The 23,731-nt window shown below is 37.0% G+C and overlaps 1 protein-coding gene across 1 annotated transcript in view; it reads left to right on the top strand.

Moving 5' to 3' along the window:
- The first annotated feature begins 774 nt into the window (after window positions 1-774).
- The window catches only part of LOC106651202, a 28,685-nt gene continuing 5,728 nt past the window's right edge, over window positions 775-23,731 (top strand). The window contains exons 1-4 of the mRNA XM_014369622.2: window positions 775-981; window positions 11,425-11,540; window positions 12,784-12,829; window positions 20,253-20,293. Of these exons, the coding sequence (XP_014225108.1) occupies window positions 11,436-11,540; window positions 12,784-12,829; window positions 20,253-20,293 (192 nt within the window). The 5' untranslated portion in view covers window positions 775-981; window positions 11,425-11,435. The remainder of the gene's footprint in view (window positions 982-11,424; window positions 11,541-12,783; window positions 12,830-20,252; window positions 20,294-23,731) is intronic.

Raw genomic sequence — 23,731 nt, forward strand, 5'->3', positions numbered from 1 at the left:
CAATCATGAGTTTAACTTAGAATTTGAATTTCTAAATCAAAATTTAGGAGTCGATTCTTAGAATTAAAAATACTATGATAATGCAATGAAAAAAAGGTTTTTAAAAAGTTTTAAATTAAAATGCTGCCTTAAATCCCAATAATCTATGAATATCTGTGTCAAAATAATATTTTTTAAAATTTTTTGCTCGCACATTTGTACGTACGTATTTGGACGCTGTTTTAAGATGTAATAGACACGGAAAAATAAACCAGAAGCCGGGACTTTCACAATATCCTTCGTACCGTCCACAAGAACGACTCGGTCTCAATTCTGAAACAATTTTTTCGCACTCAAGGATTTGCGAAAAATTGTTAAAATTTAAAAAATGTATTCCTGGTCATAGGATTCGATAACCAACAAAAAAATATTCTGTTCTGTTTTTCATCACAATAAAATTAATGAACTTGAATTTTTCAGATTTTTTCGGGTTCAGTAAAATATTCTTAGAACAACGAAATTAATTGTCTAGGATAATTTCTCATGACAACACGGAGCTTTGAAAAAATGAAACATTTTTTCTCATTTTCTGCACTCAAATACATAAACTCAATTTTTCAGATTTTTTCGGACGAAACGTCGGGTCCGAAAACCGAAAAAACCCAATATTGAACAAAAATGAAGTAGAGTTAATCACGATGAAATTACATCCGAAACTGTTCCTTGTTCCATCCAACTATGGCGCTACTTATGGTGTCTGTTAGGCCTTAAGCCAGTCGTATGTTGGTACTTTGTGTAAAATATTTCATTCATAACCACAAATATATGTAATGAAAATACTCTATCATGATAACACTAAAAAAACAAACAATAATGTCATCGACATGAAACTTGCAGAATAGTAATCTTTAACTACACCAGTATTAGTTTTTCATAAGTTCACAGTGTGTACTCGATATTTATTGGGTTTATTTGTACTTAATGGCTAACGTAACATCAAAAGTGGGTACTACTAATATTTCTGTTTTTTTTTTTCAATATTCATTAATATTTTTCATCAATTTTAAATTCATAAGTTAAATCTGAAAACAATTTTTTCTCAAATTTGAATGACATTTAAATTGTTAAATTTATACTATATCTTAAAAAGGATACAGGTGTCTGTATTCTTTTCAATTGGCATAATAAATTTAAAATTATTGAAAAGTATCATCTGATATGTCACTGAGTAATGATTAAGCTTATATTAACGTAATTAATCATATTATATCTATAATTGTACATTAAATAAAAATGAAAATTGATCAGTACTGCATGAACATCAAAACTTATTTCAAATTGATTCGATCCAAAGCTTGAAGAAAAATCATGGTGATGGAAAAAATAAACAATAGACTAGTTATTATTAATTACTTTGTGAGCTGCTTATCCCAACTTAGATAACTAATTACATATTGCATAAGCAAATCAAATTATTACAATAGTATTAAAGAACAGTTATCTTGAAACTGATAACAAAGTTTATATATATTTATGTAAATATAATAATATATCTACATATTGCTTATGTATTTTTCAAAATATTAAAATTATTAAATTATTGTTATCTTGACTTTAATTGCATCTTCAATTGTAAAAGTAGAAAGTCAATATATTCAAATACTTAATTAAAAACACGATTAATTTTTTATTATAGTCCTATTACTCAAAGTCCACTATTGAAGTAACAAATTGTTTCATTTTATCTTTTCTAACATAATTTATAATTGATGACCAGAACTTCCAAAATATATTTTTCTAATCCATTGACAAATTTAAAGAAAATTAACATAAATTATATGAAAATTTTTAATGATAATTATAAAAGAATTAAATAAAAAGCCAAATCAATCAGAATTGAATAATTGAAAAAGAATTAGTATGATTTTCAAACTTTTTCCTTTATACGATACCTAAATAAATATAAAAATAAGTATTAGGCTATATTTTTATATTCATTTTAAAATTAATTTATATTCCAATTATTTGTGTACCTTTATGAAATTGAGTTTTATACAGAAATTTTTGGTTTATGATGTGAACCCTTGAAAAAATTAATAGGAATAATCCAGGATGTGCCTGAAAATTAAAAGCTTAATATTCAAATTAATTTGTATAAACTTGCTAAACTGAAATTGACATACTTGATTTGAAATCTGTTTTATTGTTAAAACAACTTCATTGACCATTGATGTGTAGGCTTCTATAAATATCATCTTGTTAATTATTAAAATACAAATTATTCCAGGAAGTCTGAGAAAAAGTTTGAATGAACCAAGAGTACCATAATTCTATGATTAAAAACTTTGTAAGATTTGTTTATTTCGTTCGAATGCAGAATACTTTTAACATAGTTAGCAAGGGTGTATCCCAGCAAAATTGAGTTTCTATTAACTATAAACTTTTTGAACTTTTGTAAAATTAGTTGGAAAATTAGATTTTGGACTGATTTATAAGATATAAAAGTTATAACATTTTTTTCTATGTTATTTTCTTTTTCAAGATTAAAAAATGTTATCACTAACTATGCTTAAAATTTTAAGTAATTTTTTGTTGAAAACAAATAACTGATAAAAGTGTATGAAAGGTTTGAAGATTTTATCAAAGCATATAAAGTTTTATAAAAGTTTTCAAATTTTCCTCATCTCTTTTTTTAAAAGACAAAAAAATCATTGATTTTTTGCTATAAATTTAAGCTGGTTTTATATTTCGAAAAAAGTATATCAGTCGTGTTTACCCAGGTGAAAATGGAATGTTATATTTGACTCCAGATCTGATATCAGATCTGATGTAAGTTCTGGTGAATGCACATCAGATCTTATGCCAGATCTTATATCAGAATTTGCATGCGATAATCGACCTCATCAGAACTTGCATCAGATCTCACATCAGATCTAATGTCAGATCTGAAACAACTGTATTGCTCCTAATTGTTTGAACAATAAATTGATTAATAATTAAAATTTAATAATAAATTTACTTGTATTTTAATAATCATATTGTTAACATCTTTAAGAATAATTCCTCTAAGGTTTGGGTTTTTGATAAAGTGAATTTAAATTACTTCGATAACTTTCATTGTTTAAGATTTGTTATTAAATTTTAATTATTAATATACTTATTGTTTAAATAATTAAAGGCGTCACAGTCACTTCAGATCTGACATTAGATCTGATATCAGATCTGATGTAAGTGCTAATATTGATTATCGTATGCAAATTCTGATATAAAATCTGGTATAAGATCTGATCCACGTTCACCAGAACTTATATCAGATCTGACATCAGATCTGGAGTCAGATCTGATATACTATTTTTAACTGGGTATGTTGCATTAATGGTTCTACATACACACTCCGTCGATAACGAATACATGATTACTTTGTATCCACTTTTTTCATTGAATAGGTCACTACTTAACTTGAAATTTTGTGGGAGTGATTATGAAATTTATACGAATAACCTTATGTCGTTAGATTTCAATGAATGTTGATTGAAATCATTTCAACTAAGTGTTTAAGAATACATTACTTTCTAGGTTATGAAAAGGGGATGATTTAAGGGCTCTCTACACATACTCAGTCGATAACAAGTACGTAATTATTTTGTACCCATTTTTTTTATTCTCTGGGCAACCATCGAACTTGAAATTTCGTGGGAGTGATTATGAAACTTATAAAAATGTGCCTGTGGCGCCAGTTTTCAATTAAATGACCAGTACTTTCAAACAAACTTGATTTTCTATTATCCCCCTTTTGTAACCTAAAAAGTAACGTATTCTCAAACAATTAGTTAAAATGATTTCATTAAACATTTTATTGAAAACTGGCGCCACAGGCACATTTTTATAAGTTTCATAATCACTCCCACGATTTTTCAAGTTCACGGAGAGAAAATATACGCGATTGAGGGAGGACATGTATCAAGCAAGAATCGCCGGAACGCTTGCCTGGCTCAATCGCTGGGTGTCCGGCGATGATAGCCGGAGACTCTAGCGTCGCTTTGGTCGCTCGCACGCTGGAACTTGAGTCAACCTATTTTGTGAGATATTCGACTTTTAAGGTTTCCCGGCGATTTTCTCGGGAAAAAATGAAAATTTCGGAAAATTTGACCATACCATTGGAAAGCTAAGACAATTTCCTATCGGAATGGTGGATTTATTTATTTTTTTAAGTGCATTCAGGTACTTTTTCAGTGAGTTATAAATTTAGCGATTAGGCTAAATAATGCCGCGCGGCCGTAGTTCGACTCAAGTCCCAGCGTGGAGTCTCCGGATATCATCGCCGGACAGCCAGCGATTGAGCCAGGCAAGCGTTCCGGCGATTCTTGCTTGATACATGTCCTCCCTCAATCGCGTATATTTTCTCTCTGTGTTCAATAGTTGTCTAGAGAATAAAAAAAATGGGTACAAATAATATCGGTATGTCGGTATTTGTCCCTCTGTATAAAGGAGCCTTAAAGATTAAACGAACTTGTGAAATTCAATCTTAATTACGTGAAAGGCATCGTTCGAGAGATTCAACTATGTAGTTATCTCTGTGTACGCTAGATGGCACAGTTTTCAGAGAGAAAAGTTTGCTCTCTGCCGCTCTGAAGTTTTTCTACATAATACTTCTTGTATGTATAAATCGTATGTATCGTTACTCGTGGCAATGTATAATATTAACACCAATAAATATACTTTCAATCAACTTGCTCTCTGCCCGTACGCTCGTGCCGTGGTGCTTCATACCTTTAGAAGGAAGTTTGAGTTTTCATCAAGTATTGCAGGAAAGAGAAATGCTGTCCGGGTTGGGAAATTTGAAAAGTTTTGGGCGGGTGATTATCTCTCAAACGAGGCATTTCACATAATTAAGATCGAACTTCACAAGTTCGTTTGATCTTTAAATTATGTTTCATGCCTCGTTCGAGAGATTCAACCGTGTAGTTATTCAGAGATTATCAGCAATTTTTTTTTTTTTTTATGTGAAACATCTATATTCGCGTTTGCTATCAGGAGTAAACCCGTAAAAACCGAGCGTCCGTCCGTCCGTCCGAGCGAGCGCAACTTTGGTAGTGTAACTGCCTATACAGCGTCGGTTTGCGCTACCCGCTGTGATTGGCTGCCGCGCCAGCTAGTTAGATTTGCTTTCTGCTGCTGCCCGCTGCCGAGACTCGACGCGCGTATCTCTTACTATCTCGCTCTCGCATGCGCGTATTAGGCCTGCAGATTACCCTCAAAAAGAGCTCTTTTTAACGAAAAAGCGTTACAAAATTTAAAACAGATTCGAACATGATTTTTCTGAAAGGTAACACACCTAGGAGCACTTACTGTAAAAAGTTAGACAAAATTAGATGGGTGGCAGATATAAATAATTGTAAAAAACCGTTGTTTTTTCATAAAACGAATTTTAACGAATTTCAACTTCAACTCGCGATATCTCCGAAAGTAATCAATATTTTTGGATGAAATTTTATGACACCACTCTTTAACTAGTCAACAATGATATAAACTTGGTCCGAAACCTTCGCTATTATTTATAACAAAATGGCGAATTTATTTTAAAAAATTTCGACCAAACATGACTTTTTTTTCAATTGCAAAAGTTGTGTTATAAATTTTTGAAATTGAAATTTTGCATAATACTACGTTAAAGTACAATATGTGAAGATAATTTTGGTAAAGTTTCAAATCATTTCATCAATTAGGTAAAAAGTTGCGTCGTATTGAAACTCCAGTCTTCGCGTGTAATTGTTTATAGTCTAGGCGCGGAGGGGGTTTCGTATATGGATTGGAAGGTCCCACAAGAAACGAAGCGTATTTTTACGTATTTTGACCCGCTGAATCCGAATTTTCAACTCTCGGTCGAGTAATTTGTTATAAACAAATTAATTATTTATACGGCTACAACTTCTAAACTATTGAATTTTTTAATTTTATTGTACGCAAAAAGACAAAAATTTACTTTTTTTATTAGTCTTGATACGACCAACAGAACCGGAGATATTATTAGTGAAAAATTGTGGTAGATGAATGATATATGGAAGCGGCAGTCCGAGCTCTAGGGATTGACCTCATTCAATACCGTCATTTTTTACTATTTTAACAATATCTGACTGACACGTCCCAGGTGAAGCTATATTTTGTCGTGCTTGGTCTGTTTCTGTATACACCCTTTAAAAATCTGCATACCAACGGGTCTTCCCCAATTTTATTTTGAGAGAAATAGCACTTCTGTGTGTATTAAGTAACCCGTGTGACGCTCCGTCGCCGTACTTTTTTATAAGGCACTTTAGTACCGCGTGTATTGACGGATTGAAAAAGTTGGTGTTCTCTTTAGATTAGATAATTGAACCATTCTTTTAATGCTGATTTGTACTGTTTGAATGTAGCTGGAGTTATTGATGCCATCATGATGTCAATTACCTCGTGCGGAACGTCTTTTAGCTCGTACACCTTGCGGAGACTAGCCCCGCAATCAAACTCGTGGCAGGTATTCGCATCCCCCTAGAAGGACAAATTGCAACATAATTATTGTTTAAAAACATGGATGCTTTTATGAGCATTTTATGAAATAGAGGGTACCAGGATTGGTTGGGCCAATCTGGCACCACCAAAATGACCATGGCTCCGTCTTCTTCAATTGTTCGCAATGTCTTGAGAATGATTGCGAACGGAGGAAAAGCATAAAATTTCTTTCTCCCCCCACGAGAAAGGGAACGCGTCGACTTCGACTGCGTCGATTTCTGGGAATCTTGAAACATAGACTTTGCACTTCGCGTTTTGTTTTGTAGCAAATAAGTCCATTTCTGACTGGCCAAGTACGTAAGTGATATTTTTAAAAGCCATGTTCGATAGGCTCCATTCAGTGTCCGGGTTTATTCTAGATGGATAATCTGCCTCAATGTTTTCGCTCGATTTTATGTAGCTTGCGAACAAATATATGTTCCTTCTTTCTGACCACTGCCATATTTTGCCCGATAAGTAGAGCAACCTAGGGTGTTGTATGCCCCCATCTTATTAATATAGGGTAAAGCAGTGGTGTTGTAAACTCTCAGCAGAATATTTACATTGAGCTTATCCGCAGCAAACTTTAAAAGGGCGTTTTAAATCCCCAGCCGAATTTTGAGGCATCCGAGAAGAGGGTTGCATGGTACACAATTTTTCCAAGGGACTTGGAAATCTTTGTGATGTTGCTGGTCCACCATTTCATCATCATCCATCAACACCACTAAGGATGAGCCAGTGGTAATAATAGTGTTAGCGGTCAAGTCTTGCGCTTGTTTCATAAATTTGTTGCGTCTGGTGGCATTCGCTTCCATGACTTCTGTTATTTCCGGATTTATTTCCGGCGTGACAATGAATTCAGGCAGCTTATATTGCTCAAGTAAAAATTCGAAGGTTGTATAATCAAGTCCCTCGTGTGTCCAAATGTTCCACAGTTTTTCCATATGCTCATTAGGTACGTACTACTCATAATAGGTACGTCGATCTTGTCGAAGATTGTTGGGTCTTAGCCCATAGCATCGATTCTGCTAGATGTTGTTTTTGAGTTTTCCTCGACCTTCTCCTGTCTCCCAGTGTTACCTGATTTAGACACAAAACATACAGTTACCTTATGCGCATTTTTTGTGTCCGTGTGTCATATATACAACTCATTATTATAACGTATGTGTTCCGTGATCGGAAACTTTGTCTGCAAAGGTGATCACATAGCTTGTATGTGCTGTCGCGAACGACGTTTTGCGTTCTGGGTACGCTTTTTTTGTACCCAATGAGCCTCTCTTGGAGGTTATTAACAAGTTTTGCACGTTTCTGGCATTTCGGCTATAGCCTTGCATTACGCATAACTTGTACGCGATGAGCCTCTCTTCGAGACTATAGGCGTATCTTGTACGCAGTGTCCCTCGCTTGGAGGTTATTAGCGTATCTTGTAAGGTAAACGTCCCCAATACTGGACACGACCGAATTCTAGACATCTTATCAAAAATATTCTGAAAATAAGATTATATGACCTTTTTCATGATTATGATAATTTAGAAATCAACCTAAGACCCTATTACATTGATAACTTACACTTGAATACGTGAAAAATTCTTTATTCTTACATAAAATATCTATGATAGATAGGTCAGACGATTGCCGAAGCGGCTGCCATGTTGGCCTTACTGCTTTCCTTAAGGAATTGACACTTCAGTCTTTAGACTATTACTCACTTGATATTCATTTGTTTGATTCAAAGTAAAGTTTTTTAGAATCTATAAACAATTCTCAATTCAATAAAAATTGAAAAAATAAAAATAAAAATTATTACTTTTTCAAATTGTCAGTGTCCATCTTTCGGCATGGAAAAATTGACTCTTGTCCGGTAGCGGGACACCAGGCCTAACCTATTACCTATGGGTAAGGCTCAGAATTTTTTAAATAAACCTGCGCTCGTATGTCACCGATCTTGACGCGCTTTTGGTATGTTATAGTACATGGTAAAAAGGTCCCAAAACCGGTGACATACGAGCGCAGGTTTATTTAAAAAATTCTGAGCCTTACCCCTATATATGTGCGGACTCGTGTGATGCGACAAGTCGAGCGCGTGACGCGTCTCGATCTATGCTGTCCAGCTACTGGGCTTATAAATTCGGGACAGAGGCATAAGTCGCATTTTGCATGTCCAGTTATAGGCTCACGAAGAGTTTATCTTTTCATTCTAATTTCTCATAAACTACTGCTCAAAAGTTAATATAAGTGGTTTTAAACGATTGATTAAGACATAAATTATCCATTATGGGTATTCATTCATGTCTATATGCTCACTAGGAGACTCAAAACATCAATATTCCGCCACGCCGCTACTAACTGTCCAGCGACTGGGTAGTTTACCTTACGTTGTCTTATGCGTATATTGTACGCGAGTTACATTTCGCTATGATAAAGTACTTATCGTGTATGTAATGCAGTGACGCAGTTGCACGTACGTGCTTCAACGAAACGCCTTTCAAGGCACGCTTACCGTTTTCTTTATCATTCCCGTCATCCTCAGGATCACTCTCCGCGCTGCTGTCCTCGCTCTCATTTTCATTCAAGTCTCGATCTCGACGCAGAATGTCGATTTGCTCCTGTAGCTTCTGCATCTTCTTCTCTATCTCGTCAACGGTTACTTCGGATTTACGTTTACCCATTTCCAAGTTCAGTAATACAGGTTATACGTATGCTGTGCGAAACACGTCCGAACTCTTGCGCACAGAAAAGAGGTACGAAGCACCACGGCACGAGCGCACGGGCAGAGAGCAAGCTTTTCTCTCTGAAAACTGTGCCATCTAGCGAACACAGGGGTAACTACATCGTTAAATCTCTCGAACGTCGTTGAATCTTTCAAACATAATTGAAAATCAAGTTTGTTTGAAAGTATCGTTCATTTAAATGAAGGCATGAAACGCAACATGTATTTTTTATTTAACCAATTGAAAGATTAAATGTTCAACTGTAAGTCTGCAGTTTCTTGAAAAGCTGCATGATATATTTTTCAAGATATCCAATAAATAGTGTCCAAAAGTAGATTTGCTCCCATATACGCCGTGTTAAAAAGTCAATTTTCAATAGTTTAATTCTCGAAAATTAGCTTAGGGGAGAACCCCCTATGATGGCGAACTTAAGGAATTTTCGACTAGTATAAAAAATCTATAATTTGAAACACAATACCCAATATGCCTAATGATAGTTAGAGTTTTTATCTTAGTTTGGGTACTTTTATTATTGCCAAAAATATAATTTTCTTCCCTATAAACGAACATCGAAAAAATTCTGTCACAATGCTGCTCAAGGCTTGCTGTTGCCCTTTGCGGCGCACAATATTCTTTGTGGTGCACAGAATCTTTGCCCAAACTTTACTTATTGAGACAATGCAATATAAAAATTAAATAGTACTTGTGAATAACAAAAATCTGAAATAAAATAAAATAAAATAAAATCTGAAAAAATTGAAACATGAGTTTGGAGAATGCTAAATCGAAGTCCAAGTGTTAGATGACCTTCATGGGGTGACCTTCAAGGTCATTTGAAGTAATCGGCCATCATCCCAACATCCCATCTACTTTGATGTCACTGCTCCATACTTTTTATGTCTTGATGGAATCGTTCTCCATGCTCGTCGTTGAAACGTTACAGTTTTTCGGGAACTTATCAGAATTGTTATGCGAGGAATGTAGTTTATGAGACATATTACATCCTATTTCACTGAAATTTTTTATCATCGTTGATATTAAAATTTTGTATGCCTTCTATAATTACCTAGAATATTTTTTCTACAAACTTTTTGAAGCTAAACCATGCAGTTATTTGAATCGCAGTCATCTTAACCAGAAAATTGTTATTTTTCAACATTTCTGCATTTCTGTATTCAAAAACTGCATTTCTTGCATAACCATTCAGATTAGTTCCCGAAAAACTGTAGCGACTTATTTTTTATTAGATTTTAGCAACGAGCTTGGAGAACGATTCCATCAGGACATAAACAGTATGGAGCAGTAGTATCAAGATAGATGGAATGTTGCGATGATGATCGATTACCACTGGATCATGAAGAGAGATATAGAGATGCAAAATAAAAAAGATAAAAAACGCAAATAGCATACATTACGCCGATCGTTTGAAGAAAAAAAAATGCGTTACAAAAAAAAAGTAAAAATGCATGCAAAATTAAAAATATTTTCTTAATTTTTTACTTCTTTCCATTAATTTAACCTTTTCAATGACCTTGAAGGTGACTCCATATAGGTCATCTGACTATCGATTTAGATTTGGCATCCTCAAGAACCTACTTATGAGTTTTTTCTTTTTTTATTCACCTTATTTTATGATCTGATCTTCAAATGACTTTCAAATGACCTCTGTATATCCAGATATTGTCAAAATAACCTCGAATTATGATTCAGCGACCCTCAATTATTGATGTGATTTTTTTCGGATATTAATATTGAATTCTCTTAGTTTGTCCTTTATATGTTCTTGAGGGTGACCTCCTGAAGGTCATCTGACTTCAGATTTGCATTTAGCATCCTCAAAAACCAATGTATGAATTTTTCAGATTTTGTACCACTGTACCTTTATTTAACCTTCAAATGATCTTGAAACCGACCCTGGATTCAGATTCAGCGACTCCAAAAACATACAGTCCACTAGGTCTGGTCAGTAGACTCGAACATTTTTTTGTGTGGCTGTGTAATTATTCAAAATTTTGCTAAATAGTTATTTTACAAATTCATTATTTAATATTATTTTATATATTCTAGCGTTAAAATACTTTGAATTTTGGGTAGGAAAAGTAATATTCTCTATTTCAGTTTTTCTCACTGAATTAATTAAGTTTTTATGTTTTTCAAATTGAAGATACCTCAGAGTTCTTAAAAACACTTTTTATTTTCTATTCCACAGAGAACTGAGCAATGTTAATAATGAAAAATAATTCAAAAGAATTCATGATACCTTATCATCTTCAGAAGCAAAGGATAGATACTTGGCAGGCTTGGTTCGAAAAGTATTCATCTGCGGTAAGTATTTTTTTCCACGCCAAAAAGCATCTTTATGGATAAGAGTGGTGATTTTTGAGCGATAAAAATTTCTAGCGATAAAAGATAAAAGCAATAAAACATAAAAGTCACTTCAAATTTCCGATAGTGGGGGACAAATTTTCGAACATTTTCCACTTTTCTTAGAAAAATCGTTGAGAAAAAGTCGAATATCTCAAAGAGCGTGTTTTTAAAATTTTTTCAAATATTCTAGTTCTAAAGAGAAAGGAATTGTACTTTAGAATAGCTATTTTATAGCGAGAGAAAGAAGAAAAAAAGTGGTTTATGAACGTCTAAAAACCATGTTTTTTTGTGCACCAACGGCAGTCTACAACTGGCCAGAGACTCTATAGTAAATACTTTGAGAAACGTTTTCAGAAACATAATCCTGAAGGAAACCTTGTACGAACCTAACCTCAAAACTAGCCTCATCTTGCTTGTGACGAGCTTGAACTTATATTTCTATTGGGCGTTGAACTCTTATATATCGCCGTTGCTTACAAGTAAAAACACACCTCATCGGAGCGCTGCGAAGAAAAAACACACCTCATTTAATGCCATGAAAAAAAACACAGCACATTGCATGTCGCGAAAAAAAACACAGCTCATTAGATGCCGCGAATTACAGCTATAAAAGGCGGGCACACGATTATTAATAATCATTATTAATTATTATTATTACTCTTCTCATTCAGTCACATTCGTATTTCTTGTTGCTCAGTATTACCGAATTCAACATTCGATATTTGGTCAATTCGCGATTATTTACACTTTGCGTAAAATCATAATTTACTTAGGGTGTGATGATCGACTCAGTAATTGTTAAATCGCACCGATTAATACTCTCCATAGTGTAATCGACACGACTGTGGCGATTGATTTGCTGTTATTGCGTTCTCGCGGAGCGGTAAACAGTGTTAACAGTTTTCGCATTAGCGGGAACTGCGCTGCCCAGAGACAATCTCGAGTACTCTAATATTTTTGAGTTTTAGCTAAATAAATGATACATTACCAAAACTATGAATGTCCCCGTTGCATGTGCATTCTCAGCGGTTGTATTTTGTATATATTGACGCTGTTAACGAATAGTTACACATTTATATGTTAATTTAAATGAAAATTTCTGTTTGATGCTAAAAATTTAAATATCACCTTTAATTTTAAAAAATGCGGTAGCACCTTGTCGATAAAATATAAAATTCATATAGTTATTTATAATTTACAGGAGGTGGATAAAAACTTATCTGAAGATAAAGAATCATATCTAAAAGGTATTGAAATTAAAAATTCTTAATCGTTATTTTTCAAAATCTATTTTTAATGTGTATATCGTATTCGTAAAAAAATTTGTTTATTTCTGTGTTTTATGAAAAGCATACACCAATTTATTTCCGCGTGATGTTTCAATAATGATAAGCACAGTTTTGAGACCCTCTAAATTAACTACATAAAAAATATATGTTTGGGCCCTGAAAAATTGGAAAAATAACTTTTTTGACAATTTTTCATAATTTTTTGATAATTTTTACGTCGGGACCTCTTGTACGTCTACTTACCTTTCTGAAAATGTGCTGGGCCTTCCACCGAGTCTGGGCCGAGCTTTTGGGCCTAGGTGACTCACCTTTCAATTTTAGCCGAGGAAATCCTCTATTTAATAGAGCAATTTACTGTACAACAATCAAAAATGATTACTCGCTAGATCAAGTTTCTAAAAAAAGTCACTTTATTGTGTAATATATTGTATACAGAGCCTCGGGACGCGAACAGGCACTGCGCCGTCTGGAGCCGTGCCACACGGTTCAGTTGAGCTCCGAGACTCTGGGCAGCCGCACGTCCCATGTACCTAACGCACAATAAAGATTGCTCCTATTTAAGTGTTGTGTTTACGTTTCTAAATTCCTATATTCCACAGTGGCGACGAGGACTCCCGCGAGTGGCAATATTGCACAGGTGTGGTGCTCATGAGTGATCACGGTAAGACCGACACAGACATTACCAAAGTTAAAGTTGGTAGGGTATACAATTTGAATAAGGAGCAAGTACTAGCGGAGTTGCGTGCGAGGGAGCAAGAAGTCGACTCTAATGCTAAATTAGACGAACTCAGAAAGATTCTAGTGTCAGTGCTGCGAAATAACGCATCGAATCCGGAAGAGGAAACAAAAAAGAACTCGAAAGCTCGAGCACGGGCAGTCATAGCAGCAGCGAAAGCGACGAAGAGTCAGATATGTCTAGCGCAGAAGGAGCAAAGCTGGAGTTCGTACTTGGAAAAGACGACTGGGAAATATTCATTGACAGGCTTGAAATATTGTTCAAAGCCAAAGACACGAAGGATGAAAAGAAAGCAGCAATATTGCTGAGGAGACTTGACGAAGATGCTTTCAAACTTATAAGAAATCTAGGTGCGCCAAAGAAACCTACAGATCAAAGCTATGAAGAATTACGAGATTTAATGGATAAGCATCTCACACCAAACCCGTCAGAGGTCATGGAGCGATGGACTTTTCACCAGGCGCGTCAAGAAATTCAGGAAAGTGTGTCAGAATTTGCGGCGCGATTAAAAAAAGTATCGTTGCACTGCAACTACACCGACTTAGCAACTGCTTGCAGAGACCAGTTTGTGTGTGGCATTCGAGATCATGAAACTCGAGTAGCCTTGTTCAAGGTAGAAAAACTCACGTTCGAAGCAGCACTCAAAGAAGCGCAAGCCCGAGAAAACGCGGTGAAGAACGCCTTGAAGTCTAGCGGAAGTTATGGAACAAAACCGCATGCGGAGGTATATAAATTCCAATCAGCAGATAAGAACTCTTAACGGAAAGCAAACAGTGACAAAAACACGCAAGCCAAGTGTTATAGATGCAATCGAAGCAACTATAAGGCATCCGAGTGCAGGTTCAAAAATGCAAAATGTAACAGCTGCGGAAAACAAGGTCATATAAAAGCAGCGTGCAGAAGCAAGCCGGAGGTCAAATACATCGAGGAGCAGAGCCAAGCCGAACGAGAGACATCGGGTCAAGATAGCAGCGAGGACGAGTCAATGACAACCAGCAGCGCAGCAGGGTCGTCAAAGCGCGTCTATTACCACGAAGATTTCTTCACAATAGTAGCCGGAAGTAAGCAAACAAGCGCGACCGACAAAGCGGAACCCGCATTCCTCGACGTGTTACTTAACGATAAGTCGATCGCGATGGAAATTGATACCGGTACCTACTATATTGTTATCTCCGAAAATTTCAAAGCGGAATTTTTCTTTAAGCATCCAATGTATAAAACCAACGCCATATTACGCGGATACGACGAACGAACGTTCAAAATTTCGGGAGAGCTTCCTAATATTAAGGTATCATTATACGGCGAAACACGGCGACTACATTGTTATGTTATACCGGGCACCGGGCCACCGCTTATCGGGAGACAGTGGCTCAAATCATTGAATTGTTGGCCACTGGAGAAATTGTTATGTAAAATTCAACAAACATTCAAGAATACCTAACGACTAAGTACAAATTATTATTTGATACATCCCCGGGATTGTACAACAAAAGCACTGTAAAATTTCACTTGCGAAATAATGCTAAACCGATAGCATTAAAATCGAGGCATGTACCATACACCCTCAAGCCGCAGGTCGAGGAAGAAATACAGCGATTAATTACACTAGGACACCTAGAACGCGTGGAAGCGAGTGAATAGGCCACCCCGATAGTACCCATCGTAAAAAGTAATGGAAAAGTTCGAATTTGTGGAGATTTTAAATTAACGATTAACCCCCACATGATTATTAATAATTATCCTCTACATACAATCGACGACATTTTCGCGAGGCTGCAAGGGGGAAAACTCTTTTCACAACTAGACTTATCGCACGCGTACATGAAATTCGAGGTGGAAAAAGAATGCCGCAAATTACTAACAATAACAACACATGTGGGACTATTGCAGTATACGAAAATGGGAGAAGGGGTGGGTAGCGTCATGTCCGGAGATATTTCAACAAAAAATAGATGAATGCCTCACAGGCGTGCCGGGGGCCATAGCATATTTAGACAATATTTACGTGACAAGCCGCAATGATGACGAACATATGCAGAGACTAGAACAGGTATGCCAGCGATTGGCAGATTGTAATTTACGACTAAATATAGAATAAACGGAATTCATGAAAAACAAAATTGACTTATTAGGATTCGTTATCGATGAAAGAGGGTTGCACAAGTCTATAGAAAAAGTCAGGGCCATGGTAGAAGCTCTCAGGCCGACCACGACTAAAGAAGTACTATCATTTCTAGGCTTAATAAACTTCTATTCGCGTTTCTTAACCAATAGATCGGCTAATTTAAAATCACTATACGAGTGCGCGAACAAGAAAAAATTCGAATGGAACGACGAATGCGAGAAAGCGTTTAAGTGGGTCAAAACAGAACTCGTATCACCGCGAGTCCTAACCCACTACGACCCAAACAGGAAACTTGTTCTGGCTTGCGATGCGTCGGCGTACGCGTTAGCAGCAGTGCTGTCACATGTTTACGATGACGGCACCAAAAGACTGATAGCGTACGCTTCCAAAAAAATCCCCCAAAAAAAAAATTAACCAAGCGATTATAGACAAGGAAGTGAGCGCAATAGTTTTCGCATTCATTCGGCTCTATGATTTCGTGTATGGAAGGAAAATCGTTTTACGTACGGATAATAAGCCGCTAAAGTATATATTCGGGCCAAAGAAAGGCATACCACTTACAGCAGCAAGCAGACAGCAAAGATGGGCGTATTTTTTATCGGGGTTCAGATACACGATAGAGTATATAAAATCAACAGAAAACGGCAACTGCGACGCACTGTCGCGACTGCCCGTAGACGATAAAGCCGAATCGTTTGGCGGAGATTTTACGCCGGTTTACTACGTAGAGAGCGGTATGCATGAGATCGATAACAAGCGGATTCAAAGCGAAACAAAGCGTGACCCAATACTAAGCAAGTCGCGCTATATGTAAATGATGGTTGGCCTAATGAGACCGATACGCAATTACGCAGTTTTAAAGCTAAAAAAGATGAGCTGTCCTTGGAAAGCAATTGTTTGTTTTGGGGGATCAGAATAATTATTCCAAAAAAACTTAGGCCAACTATCTTGCGTGAGCTACATGCATCGCATCTAGGTGTAGTAAAGATTAAAATGTTTGCGCGGTCATATGTGTGGTGGCCTAACATCGACGAAGACATCGAAAGAATTGTTAAAGAATGTAATATATGTAGCGACATGCAAAACAAACCGGGCAAAGCGGAGCTAACTACGTGGCTGCGGCCTGAACGAGCATGGTCACGAATACACATCGATTTTTTAGGGCCGTTCGAAGGTAACATGTATCTGGTAGTGGTGGACGCGCATACAAAATGGCCGGAGATTATTAATTTCAAAAATAACACCAAGACGTATAGAGTAATTGAGGAATGTAAAAAATTATTTTCACGATTCGGGCTCCCAAAGCATGTTGTACCGGATAACGGACCCCAGTTCGCAAGCGTCGAATTTGCGACTTTTTTAAAAGCTAACAAGGTAAGTCACTCTTTTTCATCCCCATACAATCCAGCTACAAATGGGGCAGCTGAAAATTTCGTGCGCACCTTCAAGCATAAAGTGGACAAAATCATGAAAGGGGGAGAAACGCTGGAAGACGCGATCAACTTGTGTTTGTTTGACTATCGTAGCTGCGCGCACAGCACCACAGGTAAACGCCCAGCAGCCTTGATGTATAACCGCGAGTTGCGCACGAGATTCGATGTACTACGACCAATACCGACACAACAATACGTCGAAGAAAAGCAACAGGTCCAGCGCGAATGCTACCCGGGCGCAAGAAATGTTGTTTTTCGGCAGGGTCAAAAAGTAAGCGTCGAAAATTACGACGTAACGCCGTAGAAAAGTATACACGGGGTTATCGAGCAGCAGCTCTCGCCCGCTTCATACGCGGTCAATGTTGCGCCAAGAAAAACTTGTAAGCGTCACACCAATAAACTGGTTGATGCAGAAATCCCGAAGACTAGGCGCTCGGCGCGGTTAGCGCAATTAAAACAGCGGAGAAAATTGTAATATATTGTATATCGAGCCTCGGGACGCGAACAGACACTGTGCCGTCTGGAGCCGTGCCACACGTGTCAGTTGAGCTCCGAGACTCTGGGCAGCCGCACGTCCCATGTATATCTAACGCACAATAAAGATTGTTCTTATTTAAGTGTTGTGTTTACGTTTCTAAATTCCTATATTCCACATATTGAACTTTCAAAATTTGGCCACCAGGTGTACTGCTGGCGTACTCGTTTCGCTTTCGGTGGTAGCGTCTTTGCTACGCAGTAGCAGGTTACGTACGTGGCGTACTCTATTTGGCCAAGATGGCCGCCGCGCAGTGCGCGTGGTCGAACGAGACCGGCCGACGCGCTCGTACCTGGTCGTCGACTTGTAGTCACGTGGCCAGCGGTCGCGAAGTTGCGTATTCGCTATATGCATAACTACTGGCGCCGCGGAATGGCAGAAAAAAGCGTTTTTTGGAGAGAGCAGTCGTATCTGTCGTAATTTGTCGAGAAGGAAATTAAAAAGGCGAAAAGTAGTTGGAAAAAATATATTTTATTGAAAAAATTTTAAAATATTTTATTTTTTTTTAAATTAGAAAAAACAATTTAAAAAGCAAAACCATTGGTTGCTTAGCAACCTGCATTTGAAGATGCTCTAGTAGCCTATCGAAATACAAAGGTCTCTGTAGCTAAACGAGCGTAATTTGTCATCGAACAAATCACCTCACGTGTTCCTTTTGTTCCTTTTGACGCATCAGCGTTCACCTACATCGCTCGGCAGCGCGGCTGACGAGAAACGTAAAAATCAACACGGGAACACACACTTGCTCGGCTCGTGGTTATCTGCCTGGTGCCGTGGCTTGCTTGGTCACAACGCAGTAGATTGCTATACAGATGTTGTTGTGCAGTCTGATTTTGTGTCGGCTCGGCCTAGGCTTGTCGTAACTCGGGACGCTGCTTATGATTTGGCCTCGGTGTCGAGCACTCGATGTCATTTCAGCTCGACTTCTTCTTAGCCTGAAACCTAATCTAATCGAAATCGAAAAACACTCGAAAATCTCATTCGTTTATACGTTTTCGTGACGAAATGTGCCACCACGTTTCGCCGGTGTACGGGCTGCCTGCGGTCAGCTGCGACGTTCAGGCTCACGAACTTGTGCCTCGTCACAACTGTAGTACACTGCATCATAAAGCAACAATATAATCTTAAAGAAAAGAGTTATCATTGATTTTATTCAAGCAAATAAAACTCTGAATTTTTCATATGTAAATGCACAGTACAAAAAATGACTGTTGTTAACGTCTCTGCGCAAAGTATGGGAGTTGATTTTCGACTCGATCGTCTAAGATGTGATATACGCCAACGGCACGAGACTCCTGCGTGCGTATCCCCACTCCGCCACTTAGCCGCTGCCGGCTCGTATAAAAAGCAGCGCCGATTCGATTCGGCACGCAGTTCCACTCCTGGACTTTCCGGAGTCGGATCTCGCTCGCCCACGAGAGCTTGGCCTAGGGAACGTTAATAAACCTGAGTTGTATAAAAATGCTCAATCTTATTATTTCTCGCTCCTCTCCAAGCCTCCTTCCCACTTCTTGCGTTGAGAAGCTTCACTAACGACCGCTAGGTGGCGCGGCGCCGGCACCCACAAGCTACTTATCCCCGCCAGGGCTTAAGTACCGGCCACTTCGAGCCTCGATTTTTCACATTCAGCGAGTGCAGCCTGGACTTTCCGGCCGCAACTGACCAGCAAGGCCAAGTCAGATTCATCGCAGAGTCACCGCAGCCAAGTCTACGAGCTCGACGGGATTTCCAGCCCCCCGTTGCTGAGTCGACTCCGGAACAACATCAGATCTCGATGACCATTCACCACATCACTCGCCAACTAACAAATTGGAACTTGCCAACTCGACCTCGGTCCTTTTCAGGACCACCTCACGTAGGATTTCGAAAGACCTCGAACTTTTGCTAAAGATCGAGGCTAACCGTCTTGTCAATTGCAGAGTGCGAACTCTGAAATTCTTTTCGGTCCCCAGCCTTTTCAAGGCTATCGTTCGAAAGCTAATGAACTTTTGTAAAAGTTCAATTCAAACCGTCTTGGCAGTGACAAGAGTGTAAACTCTTAAACTCCTTTCGGTTACTAGCCTTCTCAGGGCTACTATTCGAAAGCAACGAACTTTTGTAAAAGTTCACTTCAAACCGTCTTGGCAGTGACAAGAGTGTAAACTATTAAACTCCTTTCGGTTTTTAGCCTTCTCAGGGCTACTGTTCGAAAGCAAACGAATTTTATTAAAATTCGACGTTCCCGCTTAACAGATGGTCGCCTAATAAGTAAAATCGAGCTGATCGACTTCGGAATGACAAGAATCAACTTCTGCACCAGTTAGCCGTGCTGTTACTCATACTATGAGTGATGATTATTGTCTTGCTCGTCTTAGACAGCCCCCCCCTTAGTTTAGAAGTATTATAATAATTTTAAAAAAGTATTATTTTGACCAACATATATTTTTTTGTTTATAGCGATCATAGCATTATCTCAAAACATGTGCATTTATAAACGTTTGATTATTTGTTATCTCTTAATGAATTAAGTTTTTATTTCCTCAAGACAATTAAAATATATTCATTTTTTTCAGAGTCGAGTTGTCTAAGTCCAGGAAATGTACAAACCTACAATGTATGTAAGAGATATCATTTTAATTCAATTGAAAGTGTTTAAAAATGCAAAAATTCCTTGATTACATTTTTTAAAAGTTTTTTTGTCAATTCTTTTATTCCATTACTTTTTTTCAATCTCAATAATTAGTTTTAAATTTTCACTTGGATATAATTATTAAGTTTCAAACTTTTTCGCTTTAAGAGCCAACGCGGAGCGTAAATGTTTTCAATTTTTCTATTTACAAGAATCAGCTAGAAAAGTGAAAAATTTTTTTTGAACAACCGGCAATACAGTCATTTCAAATACCCAATTTAAAAGTACGTTAGAGATAATCAGTTTAATACTTAAAAAAGAATAAATTCATTGTTATACACATATTAACCTTGTACGCATTCAATACATTTAAGCTACTTATTGTAGCTAGCTAGTAGCTAGTCTCCTATATCCTTAGTCATCGGATGAATTTAGTTTGATATAGTTTTATTTTGTTCAATGGACAATTTGCCAGAGTCGCAGTCTCAAGCAAAGCATAAAATCAACTTTAATTACTTGCGTATATAATGAAATAGAATATATTTTTATTTTTTGTTCAATTTTAATGAATCAATTATATTAATTATAGTTTATTACACGAATAAGTAATTGCTGTTGATATTGTCATTTTTAATAGAATTTGCGATGTTATTAATGAAATGCAAAATGGCATTCGGCTTTTTGCGATTAAAAATCGAATAACTTTGCAATGGATACTTGACTTGTAAGCACCAATGATTAAAAGTTTGCTTCACGGATTGTCCTGACGACAATTTAATCTAAACAAAAAGATTATAGCCAAGATTCCAAAAAACAAAATGGTACAACATGGGAGTCTAAAAATTATTTCTTTCAATTGGAATTATACACAACTTGAGGAATGATTTAATTTTAGGATGGAGACTTGCTCAGGTAATCTAGGATTCTGGTTGAAAAAAGGAATTAGATAAATAGTAAATTTTCTTACAAAGGGAGAAATAAAACTTTTATAAGCACGCCAAGGCGTCATATTACGCATAAACGGGTGTTTCTTATTTTACTCGTGTAAGAAATAGTATTTTTCCATTCCCGTGCAAAAGTTATGAAAAAAATAGTAGTAATAAGAATATTAATCAATTTATACATTAATTTTTGGACGAGCTGGTTAGAGGGGGAGGGGGAAAGCATCGCGAACATTTGTATCAAATAAATTTTTTCATTCTCGTTGGAATTGGAAACTACATTGAATTACCAACAAATGTCTGTATGTATGTTCGTCTTTTCGGCAGGCAAGGGAATCTTACACGAAATTCTAGATATCTCTAAGTTTTTTTGGAGTTTTGTATACAAAAATGAAAACGGAATTCAAAATTCAAAAATGAAATACGAATGTTTCCTTTAATAAACAAACCCTTTCATTAACATATTTTTTTATGAGAAAGCTCTATGCCAATAAATTGGCAGTGGTTTTTTAAGTTATTCATTAAGTTTAGATTTCTACAACTAGTTATATTTCCTCATTGAAGTTAACCACTTCTTCGTCCGTAGACATACTATCAACAACGTATAGTATTTCGGAGCTTTCCATTTTTCTGTTAAAATTAATGTTTTGTGGAGTTGTAGGCTGAGTTATTGGAGCGATGAAATGATAAATATTACGTTGCTAGGTCGAGTTGGCCATCTCCCGTGCATCTGCCGAAACTGCGAGAGTGAGCAAAAGTGCTACTTTTTCTAGCCTACGCGAATGGCGAAAGAATACACTTTTGCCGGAGGGATCAAAAATAGTATGCACCTAGGGAGTGAAAAACTAAAAAGTCTCAGAGCACATGTAATTTATCAGCCAAGGCAAATTTCTTTTTTCACTACATTGGTGCAAATACAATTTTTTGTGAATCCCCCAGCCTAAAGTAACATTTTGGTTTGCTCAGCGGGAGTATAATGTTACTTTAGGTTGGGGTAGCACAAAAAATAATTTCTCGTTGTTACTTCCATTTATATTTTCATGTTTTTTTACGTTTTTCAATTTTAAGGGCTAAAAGGGGGCTTAAATATTTTTAATTTTTAATTGAATATTTAATAATAGAATAAACATTTTATTATTTTTTGATCATTTTCAAAATAAAAGTTTACTTAATTGTATGTAAAAGTAGTTGAAATTTATCTTATGCTTAGATTTTCGTTGCGATCAACCACCTATCGAACAGAAAAAACCTCATAGAACTAAATTGAGTCTTGCAAAGTCTTGGTATTCTACAATCGAGGAGCGCGTGTCGCGCTCCGAATGGCAAGTATGACAGGCGAGAGCAGCGTCACTCCACGCTCCTTATATACGCGAGAATTGCGATTTCGGGACCCGCGAAAACAACCTAACGTTATTATTTGAAATCTATAAAACATACGGTAATTCTGATTCGGTAAATCGATTCCTTGTAAAAAGTGACCGAAAATAGTGCATTCATAGTCTCCGAAAAACGCAGTATTAACTAAATACGAATGATAAAAGAAAAAATCCCCGACGAAAAAACGGTCTCACGCAAAACGCGGTCTCACGCGGTCTCACGTAGTCTTCCGGCCAACTTCATATCATCGATTTAATCGATTAATAAGGCTAAATGTATCCATGTATAGATGCTGCGCATCGATTTGATATGTATGAGTTTTAAACGATACATGTAGATTTTTCTCTCGACATCAAGATTCTCGCAATTATCCTGGGTAACCCGGTCGGGGCACCAGGTCGAACTCGAAACTCGAACATGACTTTCTCCACGCAATTACAGGTTTTACGCAAAAATATTACCGCAGAATGACCGCTCGGAACATCAGGTTCATATCGGTCCGAAATCGACGACGACTTTCTCTAGGAAGCTGCGATTTTGCCGCGGAAATATCATTTCGCGTAACCCGCTCGGCGCACTAGGTCAAAATCCGGGCTCGGCGATGACAATCTCCGGAAAGTCGCGATGTTTTTGCACAAGTATCGTCCTGGGTAGCCAGCTCGACGCACTAGTTCGGGATCCGAACTCGGCAATGACTTTATCCGCGAAGTGGCGATGTTACCGCGAGACTATTATTCCGGGCGGCTCGCTCGACGCACAAGATCGGAATACGGACTTGACGATGACTTTCTTCGGAAAGTCGTGATGTTTTCGCTCAAATATCGTCCTCGGTAACCCGCTCACGCACTAGGTCGAAATTCGAACTCGGCGATGACTTTGACCAGAAAGTTGCGATGTTACTGTACATAAATCACCTCGGGCGTCAAGAAAATTAAAAAATTAAATTAAAATAAAGTGTTCTATTCAAAAGTCAACCAAAGTATAGTCTGAGTTCCGAAGAAAAATTATTTGAATTTGAAAATGAGTTGCAAAGCTTTGAAGCTTCTGCTCGAAACAAAGGTAAAAAATTAGTGAATATCAAAAAAATCGGAAACACATAATTATT

Source organism: Trichogramma pretiosum, unplaced genomic scaffold (assembly GCF_000599845.2).
Source record: "Trichogramma pretiosum strain Unisexual culture from Peru unplaced genomic scaffold, Tpre_2.0 scaffold8, whole genome shotgun sequence".
Lineage (NCBI taxonomy): Eukaryota > Metazoa > Arthropoda > Insecta > Hymenoptera > Trichogrammatidae > Trichogramma > Trichogramma pretiosum.